Consider the following 19,655-nt stretch of genomic DNA (forward strand, 5'->3'; position numbering starts at 1 on the left):
ATTAACATTTCAGGAATGTTATTTTAACTTTTTCGGATTTCTCTCAGTCAGTGTACTTACACGAAAAATACAAGGAACATCTCGTTTCGATGCATGAATAACGTCACTTTCGCGAACGCCGGTAACCGTAAATTCTGGGTCTCTCATGTCCAAAACCTACAAGGAAACACATTGTAAAATTCATCGAAAAAGAAATATAGTTAATATTAAAATATACTTGAGACACGTAGACACTTGGTAATGCACTTTTGTCGGTTGATATATCATAGAGGAAGAGCTTAAAATCACATACGACAACAAATTGACGAATCCATCCCCTCTTAACCACTCCTGTTTTGGGAACCTGTTGAAGATTTTTCAAATTAGTTAAATACTTCGTCCTTTGGATTAGCAATTGTTATAAATTCCTCAATATCTAAATCAACAATTCTTTTACAATCTGTGTGCTTCTATATTGTTGCAAGAATTTCCGGTATAGGTGTAATGAGGAATTTATGATAATTTCTGATCCAAGCGATGGCTTTTTAGAGTAAATTTGAGGGGAAAAAATAGGTTTTACCTTAACATATCCCTCATAAGCTGTGCCAATTCCTCGTGTAGGATCAATTCCGAGGGGACGTTTCGTCTGATCCGTTGGCACGGGACATTGAATCGGTACCTTCTGGCAGCATACCATGTGACAAGCGAATCCGCACAACTCACACACAACACCCTGTCGTGTCAATCCGACCTTAAAATATTATTAAAAATTAATAATGTGTAATCCGAAAATCAAAAAAAAAAAAGATACAGAAAAATTATGCATTGTTTCTGAAGGCGCGACATTAACTTGAAAGTGTGAAAACAACTTAGAGCAAGTCGGAAAATTATTATAAAACTTAAGACAATTATTGTAAAAGCGAAGCTTATATTGATTTTTAATGCTATAACTCTTTCGCATATTTTGGAACTCGCAGTACCCAAAGGAAACTATGGGAATTCTGGTTAAACTCAAAAGATTGCCAAAAATATCTTAGGGTTAGGGGAAAGGCTCATAATTTTGCCCAGTTTCTTATTTTGGACACTTTGAGGATAAAATTGGACACTAAAAATAAATTGATTAAACTTATGGATTTTTATGCCAATATTTAATGAATAATGAATTCTATCTAAATATTTGTTCTTTTTGGAAGATTTTAACACTAAATACGTTAAATTTTGAATATGATTTGAGTTGAAATTGCTTTGTTGAAAATTCAGTGTGAGCAATTGCTTACGAGAAATATGACAGAACTTTGTGTTTACTTCAGTCTTATTTAGCTGTGGTGAAGTACTAACAATGTTTCTTCGCTTTTTTTGAGTGATATTATTGAATATTGTGCTGATTCACGTTAATGGTGATTTGTACTTTTGACCTGAAGTGAGATTTGCCTTGTGAATTAGATTTTTCGTGTGAAAAATGGGAAATTTTTTAACACATTCACTAGTGAGGTGATACTCCTTATTTAGGACAGGTGTTTTTCTAACGAAATTTTGTGAAGTTTTAGCTTTTGTTATGACTAGGTTGAACAAATGCCTGAAAAAAGAAAGGAGCATCATCTCTATGAAAGAGATGTAGCGAGAAAAGCCTTGAAAGGCTCCCGGAAAAGCCAGGGAATGAGCGAATCCGCACGTACTTGGAGTACCGAAGTCAACTCACTTTAATGAATGATATGGAAAGTTTCCGGGCTTCTTGTGATATTCTACGTTTCCCTTACATGAAAAGGAAGAGGACTTGGTAAGATTGGTTCATGAAATGAAGAACAATGGGCATCCTGTTGAGGCGGGTTAGCTGTCCAAATTTACAGCCAAGTTGTCCAAATTAATAACCAAGTTGTCCAAAATAAGAGTCAAATTCACCTCTACATGTCAATTCATTTTTAAACGTATTAAAACTAATTTTAGTAAAAATAATACGATAAACAGCTTGCTAAGTTTCTAAACAACCCTTCTGAAAAGAGAGTAACAAAAAAAGTCAATTAGTATCGAAAATATCGCACTTCAAACTTGGAACATCGATGCTTATAAGCAGACTGTACAAAATTATGAGCCTTTACCCTATGTACCCCAAAAACCATGTGAAAAGGTAATACATGAATAGATCTTTTTCGTGAGTTCGAGCATTCCACAAAGCTGGAACGGTTTGCCATCTCTTTTTTTTTTGAAGATTTAAAATTTGCAAAATTGACGGGAGAAAAATAGACTTAAGAAATACTTACCATCAAAGATGTACAGTGATTGCATTTAGTTGGACTACTGAATGTTCTAACGAGGAACTGATGAATCTTTGCTGATGGTGTAGTCCTGACACTACTCAAGTATCCACTGTGTTGATTTGTTGAATTCTCACTGAGATCACTCTTTGAGCTATTGCGACTGTGTGATTGGTTGTCGTAGCTCTGAGCATTTTCACTTGTCTCATTCAGATACGTTGGTTCGGTATTGCGATAAATCGATTGGGCTTGTTTCACTTTTCCTCCACTTTGTTTGCTCAGCATCAGTGAGCTCATGCTTCCATCAGCAGGAATTGACGTTGTAGATTGATGTTGTTGCTACAGTGGAATTATTAAATAATAGACAAGATTTTAATAAAAACAAATTCTAAAAAGAACTGATTTTTTTTTTAAAATTATATTACAAAATAACATATTTTTGTTTGATCAATATTGTAAGGGGAATGTTTCTTGACATTGTAAATCTTGAATAAACATATAGGAGGAGAAGGCTTTCACGCTTCGCAGGAACTCTGCCTTTGAACACGTCATATTTTTGCCATATTCTTTTTATGAATATGACCAAATTTTTTCTTTGATCGAGCATTGCGGAATACTCAAACTCACGAGATAGAGCTCTCCGTGAATTAGTTTTTCGCATGATCTTTTTATGCTTACTGATCTACTACACTAAGAAAAAAACGGGGTGCGATTAACTTTTTTTCCTCATAACTTTAACACTTTTTAGGTCTAAAAATATATCAACAGTTTTTAAAGTTAATTTTACACCTTTTGAGGGTGGTTAAATAAACATGAAAAAGGGTAACTTTAACCCCCAATACACATAAAAAGTGTAATATTTACACCGATTTCGGATCAATACTGCAGGGTAAAATTAACATTTCCGGAATGTTATTTTAACTTTTTCGGATTTCTCTCAGTGTAGAGATCAAATTCATTCATAAATCACAAAAGCATTTCAAAATCAAAATTTTGTAAATAATTGATCATTTTAGAATGTTCCGGCGTGAATTACAAGCTTACGGACAGTCGAAAAATGTAAACACGAGAGATTTAACCGATTCATTACTAATTTTAATACCAGATAAACTCTGATTTTCGAAAATTCAAGATGGCGATTTTTTTTATATCTTAGCTGTATGTTTGGGCGAAATGTCCGCCTGGATCCCCTCTAAAACATATCCAAAAACAAAAGACATCTTAGGAGCCGTTTTCGAAATAAACTAAAAAAAACATAGTTTTGGAGGAGATAGAGGAAAGTGGGCGAAGGGGGTGGAAATAAAAATAATAATAATGATCCTTCACTGAGAAAAAACAGAGATTGCGATTAACTTTTTTCCGTTATAACTTTAACACTTTTTGGGTGTAAAAATATATCAACATTTTTTAATGTTAATTTTACATCTTTTAAGGGTAAAATCAACATAAAAGAAGGGTAACTTTAATCCCCAATACACCTAAAAAGGGTAATATTTACACCGTTTTCGGATCAATACTGCAGGGTAAAGTTAACATTTCCTGAATGTTATTTTGACTTTTTCGGATTTCTCTCAGTGTTGGTCGACTTATGAGGGGTCCTCAGAAGATCCAAAGTTCGGATCTCTTACCGTTTCGTCTCCATATGGGTAACAAGTTTACGCACAGCAAAAAAGAATATGTATTTAAAAAAGATTGGTCATTTACGGGTACTTAACCGATTCAATACCGATTGTGACAGATGCAATCGAGTTGAGAAATTCAAGACCTTTCCAAAAAATCTAAATTTAACCAAATCGGTTGAAAAATAGACCATCAAAATAGTAAAAATTTTTCCTTAAAAAATTCAAGATGGCGATTGTTTTAGGTCACATGTATCTTTGGACGGAATATTTGTCTGGACCACCTCTAAAACATGTCCAAAATTGAAAGAAATTGTAAGATCCGCGAGCGAGAAAAAAGGTCTGGTTATATTTTTTTTTTTAGTGGGGGTCACCGAAAACCGGAACTTGATATCTGTTACCGCTAAGCTAAGAAGAGTTTGAAATTTCGAAATCAAGGCGTATGCGAAGCCTGAAAGCCTTCCCCTAAAATGATATAATAAAATATTGTTTAACATTAAAAATACGAACCATATTTGAAATGAGCGTTGATGTAGTATTTGGTGTAGAGCTTTCGGTTGATTGCCTCAAAAAGTGATCCAAATAGGCCATTTGCATGGACTGACGATCTAGGACTGAGTTTATTAGCAATCATTACTGACAATTCATCAATAAAATAGAACCTTATTCATCAGGCTCTCACCATCAAAAGATGATGGTATATAATTGTAAAATTATAATGTAAAATTTATACTCTGCCTTAGATGCAAGTAAAACAAATATTTTCAAAAACAAGAATCAGTAAATTATGCCTATATTTTATTTTGTTATAACATTGTTATAAATATCAACTACAAAATTGTAAAAGAGAAAGAAGACTAGAGTATTTTTTTATGTATAAGTTGTGATTAAAGAGTGTTTTTTTTTAATATAAAATTGAGTAGATATAATTTTTTTGACATGCAACTAATACTCATTTTAATTAGAGATTTACAGTGGAAAAAACTCAATAACAAAGAAAAAGATATTACAAAAAATTGCTATATTCACAGTCTCTTTGAGTTGTTCATTTTTTTTTCATCCCATATTTCAGTCATTGCTGCTTTAACACATGCATAAAAATCATCCTCAAAATAAATAAAAATAAAAATAACTAGAAAATAATAAATTTCCATCCAAAAACAACATCCAAAGAAAATCAACAATTTTTGGTGTATAATTAATTTTCACATTGTTATCTTTTCTTTTTTTTTCTAAATGGAAGAATGTGTGGATCTGGTCCTTCTTGTGACATTCTCGACATCAACACTTTGAGTCACTTCTAAAATTGGCAAGAAGTTCTGTGGATCCCAAAAAAGGAGAAAAAGAACTGAATTAACATCAGTTAACTTCAATGTGAAAAAATATCACCCATTTGCGCTCTATAACCAATTTCTAATGTGAATTCTATTTTTTTTTCAATTTTAACTAAAAAAGCGCGAAACATGTTTCATGATTTGCATTTTTTTCCTTATTAGTTTTGCAGCGTGTGTCTACAGAACTTTCTCTCTAAGCAAGATCACAGCTCAAAACAAAAAAAAATCAGAAGAACACGTTCTGAATTTCACATTTTCCAATCCCTAGAGGCGCGCTACAACACAAAATTTTGCTTTTGAATATATTTTTTTTCTTTTCAGAAGATGCTTAAGAAATAGGACAATAAGGCGAAAATTAGTGACAAAGAAAATGTAGACAAAACACAATAAAATGTGAGGTAATTAATTAAGTAAAAATCAGTTTTTTAAAACTCTTTCTCATATTCTTTTTTTAATAGACTTTAAAAAATCAGCAGACAAGAAACAAACAGAAATTGTTTAACAAAACTTCATTTGCACACAAAACCTTCTTTTTGAGCTATTAAAAAAAAAGAAAACACAACTATAATTTTGAAATTGCTTTGTGGGGCAAGAAACAAAGGGGAGGGAGGTCACAGGGGACACCCATAGTGTGAATTTTTCACATTAGAGATAGTTGTCGGAAAAATACAGCCAAATGCCCCAAACACAGAGAGTTAGTCCGAAACAGATTGAAAACTTTCTCTCTCGCTTCACATTGAAGAATTGCACGATTCGTGAGAGTTTTTCTGTGTAAAATTTGATTGTGGCGCAATTTTGAGCTTTTGTCGGTACATCCACCTTCTTCACCTCCCCAATGATCACATCATCAACATTTGGCCCCTTCGCCAGCTTCTTCCGAAGACCTCCCAGCGATATAAACCCCTTTCTTCGACCCAAACGCCTTTCGTGGCTCAACATTGACGATGATTCTTTTGCAAGAGACACATCTGACGATTTCATGCATTCATCATCATCGAGATGCAGAAGTCGCGATGACATCTCACATATCTCCGCATCATTATAAACTGAATACGAGACAACAGATATCAATGGAACAAATTAGATAGTCAAAGAAAATTGCTCAATATCTGTCTGAGGGTGACACTAACAGAGAAAAAAAACCAGAACGTGCAAAAAGCCATTCAACACAAGAATGTTGTTAAAGGATGAATTGTTAATATTGGCTTTTCAAAATTTTCGAACTGACTACAAATTAAAAAAAAAACATTTTTAAAAGAAAATACAAAATGCAAAAAACGTTAAAGAGTAATAACTTTTATGAAGTTATATCACTCTTCTAATCAAAAACTTTTTTTTTAATATTATACCTCAAAAACAAAAAAACACTAAAATATGTGGCAGTTCTCTTTGACCACATTATTCCTCTTTTAGCTTTAGACATTTTTGTCAAAATGCAAGATAGAGGAAATTTTCATGTTGCCACTACTTTGCAGATTTTTTCGCAAAACTTATCTTCCTTACGAATTGGTTTATGTTCTAAGCTTCTGATCATAACCATTACCGAATTGCATTTTACGTCTTATTACAAAAATCTCACGTTGATTCGAAAATCAAGAATTTGGGGAAGGAGATGCTTTATTAGAGTAAAATACCATAAGTGTTCTTTTTTTTATTTTTCAATTAAAACTGTTTCGATACTATAAAACAATATTTTTTTATGATACGATTGTACGCTATTTTGTTAGCGGATTTTTGAAAACGCTTTTTGAGTCTCTCTGACCTCTTTTAATAGGGAAATGCACATAAGTTAGAGTTTTTTTCTGCTTTAAGCTTTTCATCTAAAATGGTTCTCTAAATTACGAGGCTAATAAATTAGTTGTTCTTCGTGATTTTTTATTTTTATTTTTGTTTTTTTTTTTGAAAACAAAGAAACGGTCGATTTTTTTTAATTTTTGGAATATCCTAGTACATTTTTAAAATATTTAAACAAGCTGTTTTTGGGAAAAATACACCACAAAATGACGGACTAATGGGTAGTGATTCCAATAACGGTTAACCGTTTCCGAAAAATCGGTTACCAACACTATTCTAAAGATGGTTTTAAAACCGGTTTTTAGAGATGAAACAGATTTAAAACCGTCTTCTTACAGAAATTTTAAAATTTCTCTTAAGCTTTAGTTTGTTTTTTTTTGAAATTCAAAATACACTGCAAAATATTTTCTTGACTTTAGAAACCAACGTGAAGTGCAAATGATTCTAAGTGTAATGCGTAGTGTGGTAGTAATGTTGATAATATATGAAGGATAGTAGGTTTCCTGTACGTTTCATCCACTCTTGACGAGAATTATTTGCTTAAAGCTTATCGGAAATTATTTCAGGACTTCTTCACTTGAAAATATTTGGTCTTTTAAACAAGACTAAAAAATTAAATACCAATTTTTTTTGTTAAAATTTGGTATTTATTAGTTTCACAATCGATGAAAGTAGAAAACCCCAATGGTTTTCTTTTATTTTATTTCTTATTTTTTTCCAAAATGCCAATGGAATATTTTCTATGAAATTATTTGTGAATTTGGTGTAAATTATAATCACGATTTTCATGATAGATAATACTATATAGATAATAATAATAATAAAAAATAAAAAATAGATAATAAAATTATGCATCGGTGTGTTTTCTGTAGAGAATGATCTAAAAAATAACTTTAGAAACCATTCCAAACCGAAAAATCTGCATTTTTGTTAAAAAGAAACTGCTCTCTCGTGGAGTTCGAGCAGTTAAAAGAATAATTTTGACAATACTTTTACAAGTTTATACAAAAAACTCTATAACGAATATACACTAACGGCCAAAACATTAAATACACCCTTCGTAAGCTTAAATACACGTGATTTGGACCGAGAAAACGCTGTAATATCCAATTCTATTGACTGAAATAGTTTCATATATAAACCTAAGAACAGTTTTAAACAAGATTTGAGAAAATACATGAGCTACAAAATTTATAATTTGAGGATCAGTCAAAAATTAGCTTTTTGGAAAAAAATGCAAAAGTAGCCCCACATTCTAAAACTGATCTAATCTTTTAATAATCATTTAATATAAGCTAAATACTATTAGTAAATATTATTAAGAGTCAGAAAAACTGAAAATAATACCGAGGGAATATTTTTGATACGGATTGTGGTCGGTTTCCGGTATGATGTGTTCTGAAAGGGGTTTCTTCTTTGAATATTGAAATTTTCAGCCCAAATTCTACTTTTTCATATATTTTTTATTATTTTTCAAAATACTATTTATTATTGTTGGAATTTCATTTCTTTTACTTCATTATTTTATTTAAATAAACATGAATAAAATCATCAAATTTAGTTTTCCTCGAAGAATCCTCCTTTAACTTTAATAAGCGCCTCACATATTCGAGGCATCCTGTTGATCAATTTCTACAAAATGTCTGAAGGAACTTTGCCCACAGATCCTGAAGTGTTTCCACCAAAATTGGAACTGATGTCGCGCCTAATCTCGAACCATCTGGTCTAGAAAATCCAAGAGAATTCCAATGAGGCTACAATCGGGTGACTGGCGTGGCTAATGCATTCGGTTTATTGGGCGTGGGTTTCTTTTTCAAGAGGATAACGATCCCAAGCATTTCTCAAAGCTTTGTAGAGGTTTCCTTCTTGAAAAAGAGAAACGCAGGGTCCTAAACTACATGCATTAGTCACCCCAATCACCCAATTGTAACCACATTGAAATTTTCTGGAATTTTCTAGACCAGATGGTTCGAGAGAAGGCGCGACATCAGTTCCAGTCTTGGTGGAAACACTTCAGGATCTGTGGGCAAAGTTCCTTCAGACATTTTGTAGAAATTGATCAACAGGATGCCTCGAATATGTGAGGCGCTTATTGAAGTTAAAGGAGGATTCTTCGAGGAAAACTAAATTTGATGATTTTATTCATGTTTATTTAAATAAAATAATGAAGTAAAAGAAATGAAATTCCAACAATAATAAATAGTATTTTGAAAAATAATAAAAAATATATGAAAAAGTAGAATTTGGGCTGAAAATTTCAATATTCAAAGAAGAAACCCCTTTCAGAACACATCATACCGGAAACCGACCACAATCCGTATCAAAAATATTCCCTCGGTATTATTTTCAGTTTTTCTGACTCTTAATAATATTTACTAATAGTATTTAGCTTATATTAAATGATTATTAAAAGATTAGATCAGTTTTAGAATGTGGGGCTACTTTTGCATTTTTTTCCAAAAAGCTAATTTTTGACTGATCCTCAAATTATAAATTTTGTAGCTCATGTATTTTTTCAAATCTTGTTTAAAACTGTTCTTAGGTTTATATATGAAACTATTTCAGTCAATAGAATTGGATATTACAGCGTTTTCTCGGTCCAAATCACGTGTATTTAAGCTTACGAAGGGTGTATTTAATGTTTTGGCCGTTAGTGTAGGTAGCGAAAAGTCTTGGTATTATCCTTCCAATATTCTTTTCTTTAAATTTTCGGGAATGTTATTTTTCTTCCGCAATTCAAATTTTCTAAACTTAAGTTTAGCAAAATTTAACTAGTCATTGGATTTTGAAAATGTGAAAAAGTCTTTCGATTTGTTCGTCAAAACATTCTCTATAAAATTCTTTTTTTCTTCCATTTGCCAAGATCTAGAATAAAATTCTTAAGTATTTCCTCATGAAAGATTGTCAAAATTGAGAACTTTTATAACGTTTATAACCAATTTATTTTAAGAAAAATAAATTGTATGAAAAATATTTACTTTTACGATAATCTGCATTGCATTAGCTTTTCCACGGTATATATTGGATAAATTCCCAATAATTTTCATGCACTCTGAAATTTTCTGAATTATTTTAAAATCTTATTTTCAAAATAAAACAATAAAATAAATAAGTTCTAAACCAAATAAGAAAAATAATATATTGATGTGTTAAATATTTACATCAAAGTTTAAGTTTTCAAAAATTTCTCAAAATTCCATAATATAATCTTAAATATGAAACTGTTTAATCGGTTTCAGAGCTACCCAAAACCGGTTAACCGTCTATCCTAAAAACTCGGTTTTTTGGAATCACTAGGGGAAAGTACTCTCCCTTCGAACGTTCATGATTTCAAATAATGTGATTTTTCTTTTATTTTTCCTAAGAGACACATTTCTATTAACTATTAGTTAGTTTATCATAAATGATATAATTGCGTGATAATTATGCGTAAGTCTCTTAGGAAAAATTATATAAATTCACGTCATTCGAAGGCATGAACGTTCGAAGGGAGAGTACTTTCCCCTACTAATGAAAAGTTCATTTAAACCAAGAAAAACCAGAGAAAACCATTGTAACTGGAACTTTTTATTATTTTTTATATGTATATTTTAGGGCAAAATTTTGACTTCAACATGTTGTAATAAAAAAAATTCAAAGATTATTCAGATTCAAAAAGAAAATTTAATTGTGAAATTCTTAATTCTTTTCAGTCGGTCAATGACATTTTTTTTACTACGTTTCCCGCCACTAAAGTCGTAAAAAATGAGAGCAGAAAGGTGCTTTTAATGTATCTTCGGAAATACTGGGAATTTGCGCCTAAAATTTTTACTGTATCGTAGATGCGGGTGACTTTACTCCTGCTCTTTGTAGGATTTTTTTTTATTTTAGCACTTAAGTACTTGGATGACAACAAGTTTAACTCTACATACCAATAAACACAAAGGAAAAAGTTGAAAATTTTGAAATGAGGTATAATTTTTCAGAATTTTTCGAAATATTGCAAAGATAACATCGTCAAAAAAATTATTAGAGATAATGCTAGACTTATTGAGAAATCGAATAATAGGATGAAAATGACAGAAAATCTGAACTCTTATTTTCGGATGATTTGTTAATCTTAACCATCTGAACGAACCCAATTTAAAAAAAGTTTCTTTATAGTAAAATGCCTAAAACGGGCATTTTAATTTATGATTCGGGATTTCTGATGTTTTCCTAATAGGATCGCAAGCCAATTTTGCCTATCAAATGAATTGTAAATATTTCTAGAAAGTTTCCACTTCAGTTTAAATTTCTAATCCAATAGTTGATTTACTGATTGGATGGATCAATCAAGCAATATAAAATTTTGAATAAAAACCAGGAAATATTGAATTATTTTTATTATTTCTCGTTGAACTGGATTCTTTTATTGTCATAATAATGTATTTCCACACATTTTTCTTTCTTTCAATTCAATTTGAAATATAGTTTGAAAAAAAGATTTAATACGTGAGAAGATATATGTACACAAAGGGAAGTGACAATAGAGGAAAATAGAAAAATTAATGCTAATAACACAAAAAGAAGCTTAAAACACTCTTCTAAAAAATAACATTGATTTCCTTCAAATTTTTTTTTAATCGTGATATACATCCCAATCCTGTTCTTCATGGAAAAAATCTACATTAAGCTTAAGAGGCATCTTAAGAATCTCATACATGTTAGGAAGCCTTGGCGAACAACCTTAACTGATACGAAATAGTTATTTACTGAAGAAAGTATTACAAAATGATTTTAAAAACTTACATCCTCCGCCCAATTCTGGCCTCTGTTGGATGTCCTGCAGCAGTCGATCCTTCCTCTTAAGTTCATTCTCTATGCAGCTGAGTCGATGGCGTGTTTCTTCTAGATCCCTGCAAATTGATCAATAATTTAAGTAGAAGCTGATGAACAAGAAATTATTGATAAATTTGGATAAAATCTAATCAGAATAGTTATGACTTTTTTACTGCTCGAATTGCAAGAGAGCAGTAAAATGTCAAGGGCAATTTTATTTTTATTTTTGAGATCCAATATTTTATCAGATTCTAAAAGATGAAACAGGGATATTTCTTTGTAAAGTATTTTTTTTACAGAATTACAGGTTCTTCTGCGCATTTGCTTTAACAAAAATCAAACAAGAAGTACGGTTGCGTTTGACCAAAGTCTGGAAAACCTCCTAAACTTTACAATCTACTACAAATAAGAGAAATATCACTCTTAAGAAATCATATCCTGTGGATATAATGCGACTGACAAAAATGCATTTGAAGGGGTGGCAAAGCGTTTCAGGCTTTGTGAAGTGTTCGAACTTGTAACTTAGATATCGTTGCGGATTTGGCAGGAGACCACGACATCAGAAAGAAAAAACAAAGCCTATGACAGCAAATATGACGGGAATCTCGTACAGCCAAAAGCTCACAGAGATGAGAAATCGTGCTCTAGAGTGACCTGGTGAAATAGTCGCAGGTAGGATAGTTGCTGCCCTTATACACTCACTCGAGCGCGGATGATAAACCCAAGCTTTCCACTTCTGTGAAAGCAAAAATACTCGACTTAATTCATTGCGAGTATGAGTTGCTCACACGAATTATAGGGATAATTTTAAACTCATCCAAAGCACGGCAATCACCCCATAAAGAGCACCGTGCAGCATCCCCTAGGCAGGGTATGCCTTAAAGCAGGTTCCCAACAATATGCTATCCCTCAGAAGTAACTTTCGCATCATTTACCGGTTCTCAACCGATTTAAACCGACTTGTAAATTACTCAAAAGATCCCAAAAAATAATTTAATGAAGTTATCACACTAGAAAATTTCACATTAAAGCTAAAGTGAAAAGTTGCTCATTAAAACTTCTAGAACCACTCGAAATCGCTGATTTAGTCAGGACACATTGCTAGAATTGCTCAATGTCACGATGGCAGACGGGTTGTCAGATGAGTGTTTTGTTTTTGAAGCATTTCAATCGTTTAAGCGAAAATGTGCAATTTTAGTGAAGAAGATAAAGTTTTTCTCCTGTACGCTACTTTTATGTCGTGCAAAAGGACCCGCTAAGCGAGAAGAAGGAGAATGTGGGCGAGAGATTGGCTTCTACTGCGACCTTCACATAGTGTCGTTGAAATTCTCTGGGGCGATTTTTTTGGATTAATAATTTTCTCCAAATGACTTCGGAGGAATTTAAAGAGCTGCTTCAAATCGTAGGGCTTTATTATCAAAAGAAGACTACGAAAATGAGGGAGCCAATATCACCCAAATACCGACTGAGGTGTGAGTTCCGGCGATTAGTGACTCAATTTGTCGCAAACGGTCTGAAAACCATCAGATCGGGTGCCTCTATTTTTGTATTCCTGGTAGTTGTAGTCCCAAATGACGGATACCTGATGCACAGCCTCCATTAATTCGGCCACCATGGCCACCATTTCATTTGTTTCATTTCAACACATTTTTGTTTAGCTTTTTTCTTACTCTTCACCGATCTTTTTCAAGGTCTTTTGTCCTTTCACTAGCAGGTCTTAGCACTACTTTTTGTCACAATTTAATCACGAATAAATTGGTGAGAAAATTGTGGCGCAATAACTACCCGAATGACTGCAATAAAGTAGTACCTGATGAAAATTTATTGAGTAAATTTTGCTCATAAATTTGCTCAATGCTAATTAATTTGCTCATTAATTAACAATCGTATTTATGCTATTTTAATTCTATTTAAACCATTTTTTGTGACTCGAGTCCACTTTCTTATCACTAAATGAATCGATTTCTAAAAGCTCTTGGCGAAAATTGCACATTAGGACACATATCAGCAACAATTAATGTTAATCACATTAAAATTTTAATGTGAATTTCTCTAGTGTAATACCACGGTAGAGTAATAATAAAATTGATTTTCGGACAAAAATTATTTATCGGTTTATAACCAGCTTATTACCGGTTCACAACGGATTTATAAATCATTCAAAACATTGCCCAAAACCTTGTCCCCGGCGAGTGGCCTTCAAAGTTGAAGCCAATTTCTTACTTTCGCATACAAATGCGTATGGGAATTTTTCTGCCCTCGTGATCGTTAATGCTAAATATTTAAAAAGTGAGAAGTTTTTCCGTATTATAAGATAACTTTCCGTATGGAGGGATAAATATACTAAATTTTTGTTTAAATACATTTTTTCCTTGAAGCACTGTGAGCTGAGTCCGAGATCAATTTAGGAATTGGCTTCAAATAGCTCCATATAAAAAGGCCAACTTGCCAGGCGCTTGCCCAAAACAACTTAGGACAAATAATATAATTGAATTTCGGGGCAATCATCTTATTGATGAACCCCTAATTAAAAAAAAAAAAAAATATATATATATATATATATAATTGAATTTCGTATAAAAATTAGTTATCGGTTATGAAATGGTTTATTACTGGCTCAAAAGCGATTGGAACCGATTCAGTTTTGTCGGAAATTCCATGATGATTTTGGAGGGGATGGGGAATGGTGGGAAGAAAATGAGGGACATGTTAACAATTCTTGGGTCGACTTATGAGGGGGTTCCCCTTAGTTCCCAAGTCGCTATCTCCAACCATTTGCCTTCTACGTGACGACATTTCTCAGGAATCGTCTGAAACGCGAAGATTTGTTGAGAAAAGTGGTCTCTGGGAAGTGGAAGGTAGAAGTTTTGGGGAGGTGAAAAAGTCAAGGGATTATACTGCTCTCTCCGTAGAGTTCGAGCAGTAAAATAAAATGTGTTGTCAAGTAAAAATTATGTCAAAATAATAAAGAAATATAGTTAAAACTTACTTTTGGGCTGCGATCCAATCAGCTCGGGTTCGACTCAACTCTTCAGAAATAGCAGCTTTGGCCTGAATCTCACACTGCAGTGAACTTTGCAAATTGAGCAATTCCATCTTATCCAGCTTCTGTGACCTTCTATTGCGCCAATTTTTGTCATTTGTATTCTGATGAATTGCACCAGCGTGCTTGAGGTATTCGAGTTCTTCAGTCATTTTGCTTGCCAACGCCTGCAAATAACTTCTGGCATCCTTTTCATCCGTAACCCATTGGATTATTTCAGAAATTTGGTGCTCCCATTCACATATTGCCATTCGTTTATTGCTGCAACAACGGAAGAAAATGCATAAATTTCCCAAAAGAATAAAAAAAAAGATTTATCACGAAGTAATGAAAAAAAATAAAACAAATTACCGTAAATCTTCCAGGCTACTATCTCTTTCAATTCTCTCTTCCTGCATTCGACGTAGTGTTTGATTAAGAATTTCTAATTCAGACAGTAATTTCCTATTGTCATCTTGTAGGACCTTCTTCTCATGCTCATGGCATTTCTTCATCTCTGTCATAATTTCTTCACTGTCCGTGAGTGATTCCAGACGTGTGGCATCTACTTTCTCACGTGCCTGCTGCAACTCTCGCTGCAGAACATTGACCAGCAATTCAGCTTCATTGAGTTGCTCTCGTAGAGACGAAAGTTCGATGTTATGTCGCGATTGTTGCTGATTGAGCTTCTCCGTGTAGTGTACTTCCAGTCGTTCCAACTCCAATCGGAAACTATCCGAAGTGAGTCCTAGTGATGATGATGATCCAAAATCCGAAGTACTACGTGCTTTTGCTTCAGCTTGAAGCTGACGACAGAATTCTTCTGAACGTTCACGTAATTTTCTCTCCTAAAAGGTATATAGCATTATTTTTAGAGGAAAATTGACGTAGAATAAAGCTAGTGATAAACCTAGATTATAGAGGTGCGATTCCTTCATTGCAAATTTGGATTGTGGCAAACTCAAACGATATTTATACATAAATAATGCAAAGTCCGTTTAATAAATCTTAAAGGAATGAATAAAATTGGATGAGAAATGCATAAAAGTGGCTGAAAACTCGATTACTCGATTATCTCGGAAACTATGAGAGATAGAGGACTCAAACTTTACATACATTTAGAGCCTATTTCAGGCTTGATATGTGCAAAATTTCACTTGAAAATGAAAAAAATTGAAAGAAAAATGCATAAAATTGTCTAAAAATTTTGCAACCCGCGAAAATCCTCGAAATTTTTCGCGACCCGCGAAAATCGGCGAAAAATTTCGCGACCCGCGAAAATTCGCGAAAAATTTCGCGTCACCTGAAAATTCGCGAAAAATTTCGCGGCCACTGAACATTCGCGAAAAATTTTGCGGCTCTGAAAATCCGCGAAAAATTTCGTGACCCGGAAAAATCCGAGAATTTTTTCGCGACCCTCAAAAATCCGCGAAAAATTTCGCAACCCGCGAAAATCCGCGAAATTTTTCGCAACCCGCGAAAATCGGCGAAAAATTTGGCGGCTCGCAAAAATTCGCGAAAAATTTCGCGTCCCCTGAAAATTCGTGAACAATTTCGCGATCAGCGAGAATCCGCGAAAAATTTGGCGGCCCGCAAAAATTCGTGAAAAATTTCGCGGCCCGGAAAAATCCGCGAAATTTTTTGCGACCCGCGAAAATCCGCGAAAAATTTGGTGGCCCGCGAAAATTCGCGAAAAATTTGGCGGCCCGCGAAAATTCGCGAAAAATTTCGCGAATTTTCGGGATCCCGAAAATCCCGAGAACCCGAAAATCCCGGGATCCCGAAAAACCCGGGATCCCGAAAGTCCCGAGATCCCGAAAATCCCGGGATCCCGAAAATCCCGGGATCACGAAAATTCCGAGATCCCGGAAATCCTGGGACCCCGTATATCCCGGGACCCTGAAAATCCCGGGATCCCGAAAATCCCGGGACGCCGTATATCCTGGGACCCTGAAAATCCCGGGATCCTGAAAATCCCAAGACCCTGAAATCCCGGGACCCCGAAAATCCTGGACGGGATCCCGGGATTTCGGGATCGCAATATTTAGAAATTTCGGGATCTCGAAATCCCGTTTTAGCAATGCATCGATCCCGGGATTAATCCCGATCCAAAAAATGGCTGAAATCCCGGGATCCTGTATTGGAAACCCTAGTGTGATTATGAAGGAATCACACCTAAAAATACAGGTCCAAGAGGAAAATTAAAAAATCAAGTTAGAAAAAAAAACAGAAATGACATAAAAATGCTTGAAATTTTGGATTGAAGTGACTCAAATAAATAAAACATACCTGAGCAATATCTCCAAGAGTATTTTCCACCCTCGATTCCAATTCTCTCCTGGTTTTGTCCATTTTTCTCAAATCATTTCGAAGATTGTCAATTTTCTGCATGGCCGTATCGAGTTCTTCTTCCTTGTCTCTCACTTGACGACTCAGTTTTTGCTTTTGACTCCTCAAATCTGACAATTTATCTGTAACTTCGGTATATTCCTTCATGGCAATCTTTCGCTGACCAATTGCATCTTGCAGTTCCTTATCTTGAATTCTTAGCCGATCTAGTGCATCCAATTTGTCCTTATTGAGATCATCTCGTTCTTGTTTCAGTGCTCGCAATTTCTTTTCCAATTCCTTCACACGTCCAGCAAATTGATCATTAATGATATCATCAGATTGACGTCCCTGTTGCTGCTCAAAAGACTTCACTTGACTCTCAAGCTCACAATTTCTCTTCGTCAACACATTAATCTCATCCTGCAATCTCCGTGTACTGTCCGGACTGAGACGTTTCTCTTCAGGAGACACCACAGCTTTGGCCACAGCTTGAATCTGATGCGCCAGTACGCCGTCAGTGGTGCAAATCTCATAGAGACAGCCAGAGAGATCGGACAATCGGCAGTCTTCAGTATAAGTGAAACCGATGAAGGGTAAGTGGTGGCCACTGAAGGCGGGATTCGAGATGGGCGGCAGAACATCCGACAACCGAATATCTGTGTCATCTACATCAAAATTGGACGTGTCTGTTGGACTAGATACTTCAGGTATATAAGGAGCCTGTCCCTCACGCAGTGTCTCCCAATCAATTCCCTCAAACCATGCATGTTTCTTAAAATCCTCAATACCATTCTGACCCAAACGATATTCCGGAGCACAAATGAGTCGTCTTATGAGATCTTTTGCATTTTCACTTACAATCACCCCACTTGCATCTTCGGTAGGAAAATTGAAACAATTTTTGTGATTCATAATTTTCCCATAAGTCTCAACAAGACTCTCAGCATAAAATGGTGTTTCACCGTACAACATCTCGTACATACACACCCCCAGAGACCACCAATCACACTCCGGTCCATATCTACCCTGACCATCTTCCATTGCACGCAGAATTTCCGGCGAGATATAATCTGGTGTTCCTACTGCTACATTTGATTGCACTGTACCACCAACACCTAATTTCAAGCACGATCCAAAATCCGCCAGACGTATATGTCCACTCGCATCCAGCACGAGATTGTCTGGCTTTACATCTCTATGAATGTACTTGATCTCATGAATACTGGATATAGCCAGTACCATTTCGGCTATATAGAATCTCGTCATGTCTTCCGGAAGACGATCCTCAAATTTACTGAGTAACGTCAATAAATCACCACCACAATAGTAATCCATCACGAGGTATAAATTAGTCTCATCCTGAAAGGCATAGTGGAGATTTGTAATCCACCTCCTATCGCCATATACAAGAACATCACGTTCCTCCTTGAAGCACGCCGTCTCGGCTCTCTGCGGAGCACACAAAGACCATTTTTTTAACACTTGGAAGACTACAAAAATTATAGGTTGAATTAACATTGTATTTTTTTCTCATTCAGAAAGATGGTACAGAAAGTGAGAGTATTTAGAAAATAGGGTATGAGAATGAAAGGGAATTATTTATATTCTCAAATGATCTTTTCAAAATCATTGACTTTATGCTGCTTTATAAACATATTTTAGATACTATATTTCTTGATATTGATGAATTTAATTTTTAATTCAATTAATTTCACTGTTCGAACTGAAAGAGATATCAACTTCTGTACTTCGATGACCCCCCATAAAAAGAATCCATAGAGACGTTTTGTCCGTCACTTCCTTCCTTCTCCTCTAAGACCATGTTTCTTTTTTGGTTTACGGGAGACTGGAACAGTAGTAAACATGGAGTAATTATAATCGCTGCGATTTCTTGATTTAGATATAAAACTTTAGAGGACGAGACCAACCCTATGGCATAAGGTTTCGAAGTTCAAGCCAAAAGCTCAAATCATACAAATACATATAGGAATTTGTCTTTCTTGCAACCGTTACCCGAAAATATATTCAAGTGAAAAAATTTTTTCATATTAGAAGTTCGAATTTGTATTAGAAGATTTTTGTTTAAATACATTCTCCCTCAGACCACTATGAACTTATTCAGAGATTCAATTATTAATTCGGCTTCAAATAGCTCCATGTACAAAAGTCAACTTGCCATGAGATTGGACGAGACCTATATGAATTCATAGATGCTATAGGGATCTTTGTCCACTAAAGAAATGGTCGACATAAATCCAATTAGTGCAAACAAATAATCAGTGTTTACAACTGCCCCATGTTTAATACGCCCCAGTATTCCCTATTTCTAAAATGGCTCCAACGATTTAATTAATTTTCAGGTATGTTATGGAGGTGGCCCAGAAGGGAGTTCTGTAACAATATGACAATGTTATACGAGAAGTTTTTTTTCGTTAAATTCGGGAGCAGGACAACTTTAAAAAACCTGTAAGTATCGAATGGCTATTATAAGCAGCTCTATGAATTTTTCAATCATTGATATGAG

At 34.3% G+C, this 19,655-nt stretch overlaps 1 protein-coding gene across 1 annotated transcript in view; it reads right to left on the minus strand.

The window, feature by feature from the left end:
• The window catches only part of LOC129801448 (serine/threonine-protein kinase Genghis Khan), a 38,457-nt gene that overhangs the window by 9,163 nt on the left and 9,639 nt on the right, over positions 1-19,655 (minus strand). The window contains exons 5-13 of the mRNA XM_055846510.1: positions 17,090-18,580; positions 15,173-15,648; positions 14,768-15,082; positions 11,749-11,855; positions 4,361-4,464; positions 2,238-2,570; positions 560-730; positions 218-343; positions 61-156 (exon numbers count right to left, since the gene is read on the minus strand). Coding sequence (XP_055702485.1) covers positions 61-156; positions 218-343; positions 560-730; positions 2,238-2,570; positions 4,361-4,464; positions 11,749-11,855; positions 14,768-15,082; positions 15,173-15,648; positions 17,090-18,580 — 3,219 coding nt within the window. The remainder of the gene's footprint in view (positions 1-60; positions 157-217; positions 344-559; positions 731-2,237; positions 2,571-4,360; positions 4,465-11,748; positions 11,856-14,767; positions 15,083-15,172; positions 15,649-17,089; positions 18,581-19,655) is intronic.

Source organism: Phlebotomus papatasi, chromosome 2 (genome assembly GCF_024763615.1).
Source record: "Phlebotomus papatasi isolate M1 chromosome 2, Ppap_2.1, whole genome shotgun sequence".
Lineage (NCBI taxonomy): Eukaryota > Metazoa > Arthropoda > Insecta > Diptera > Psychodidae > Phlebotomus > Phlebotomus papatasi.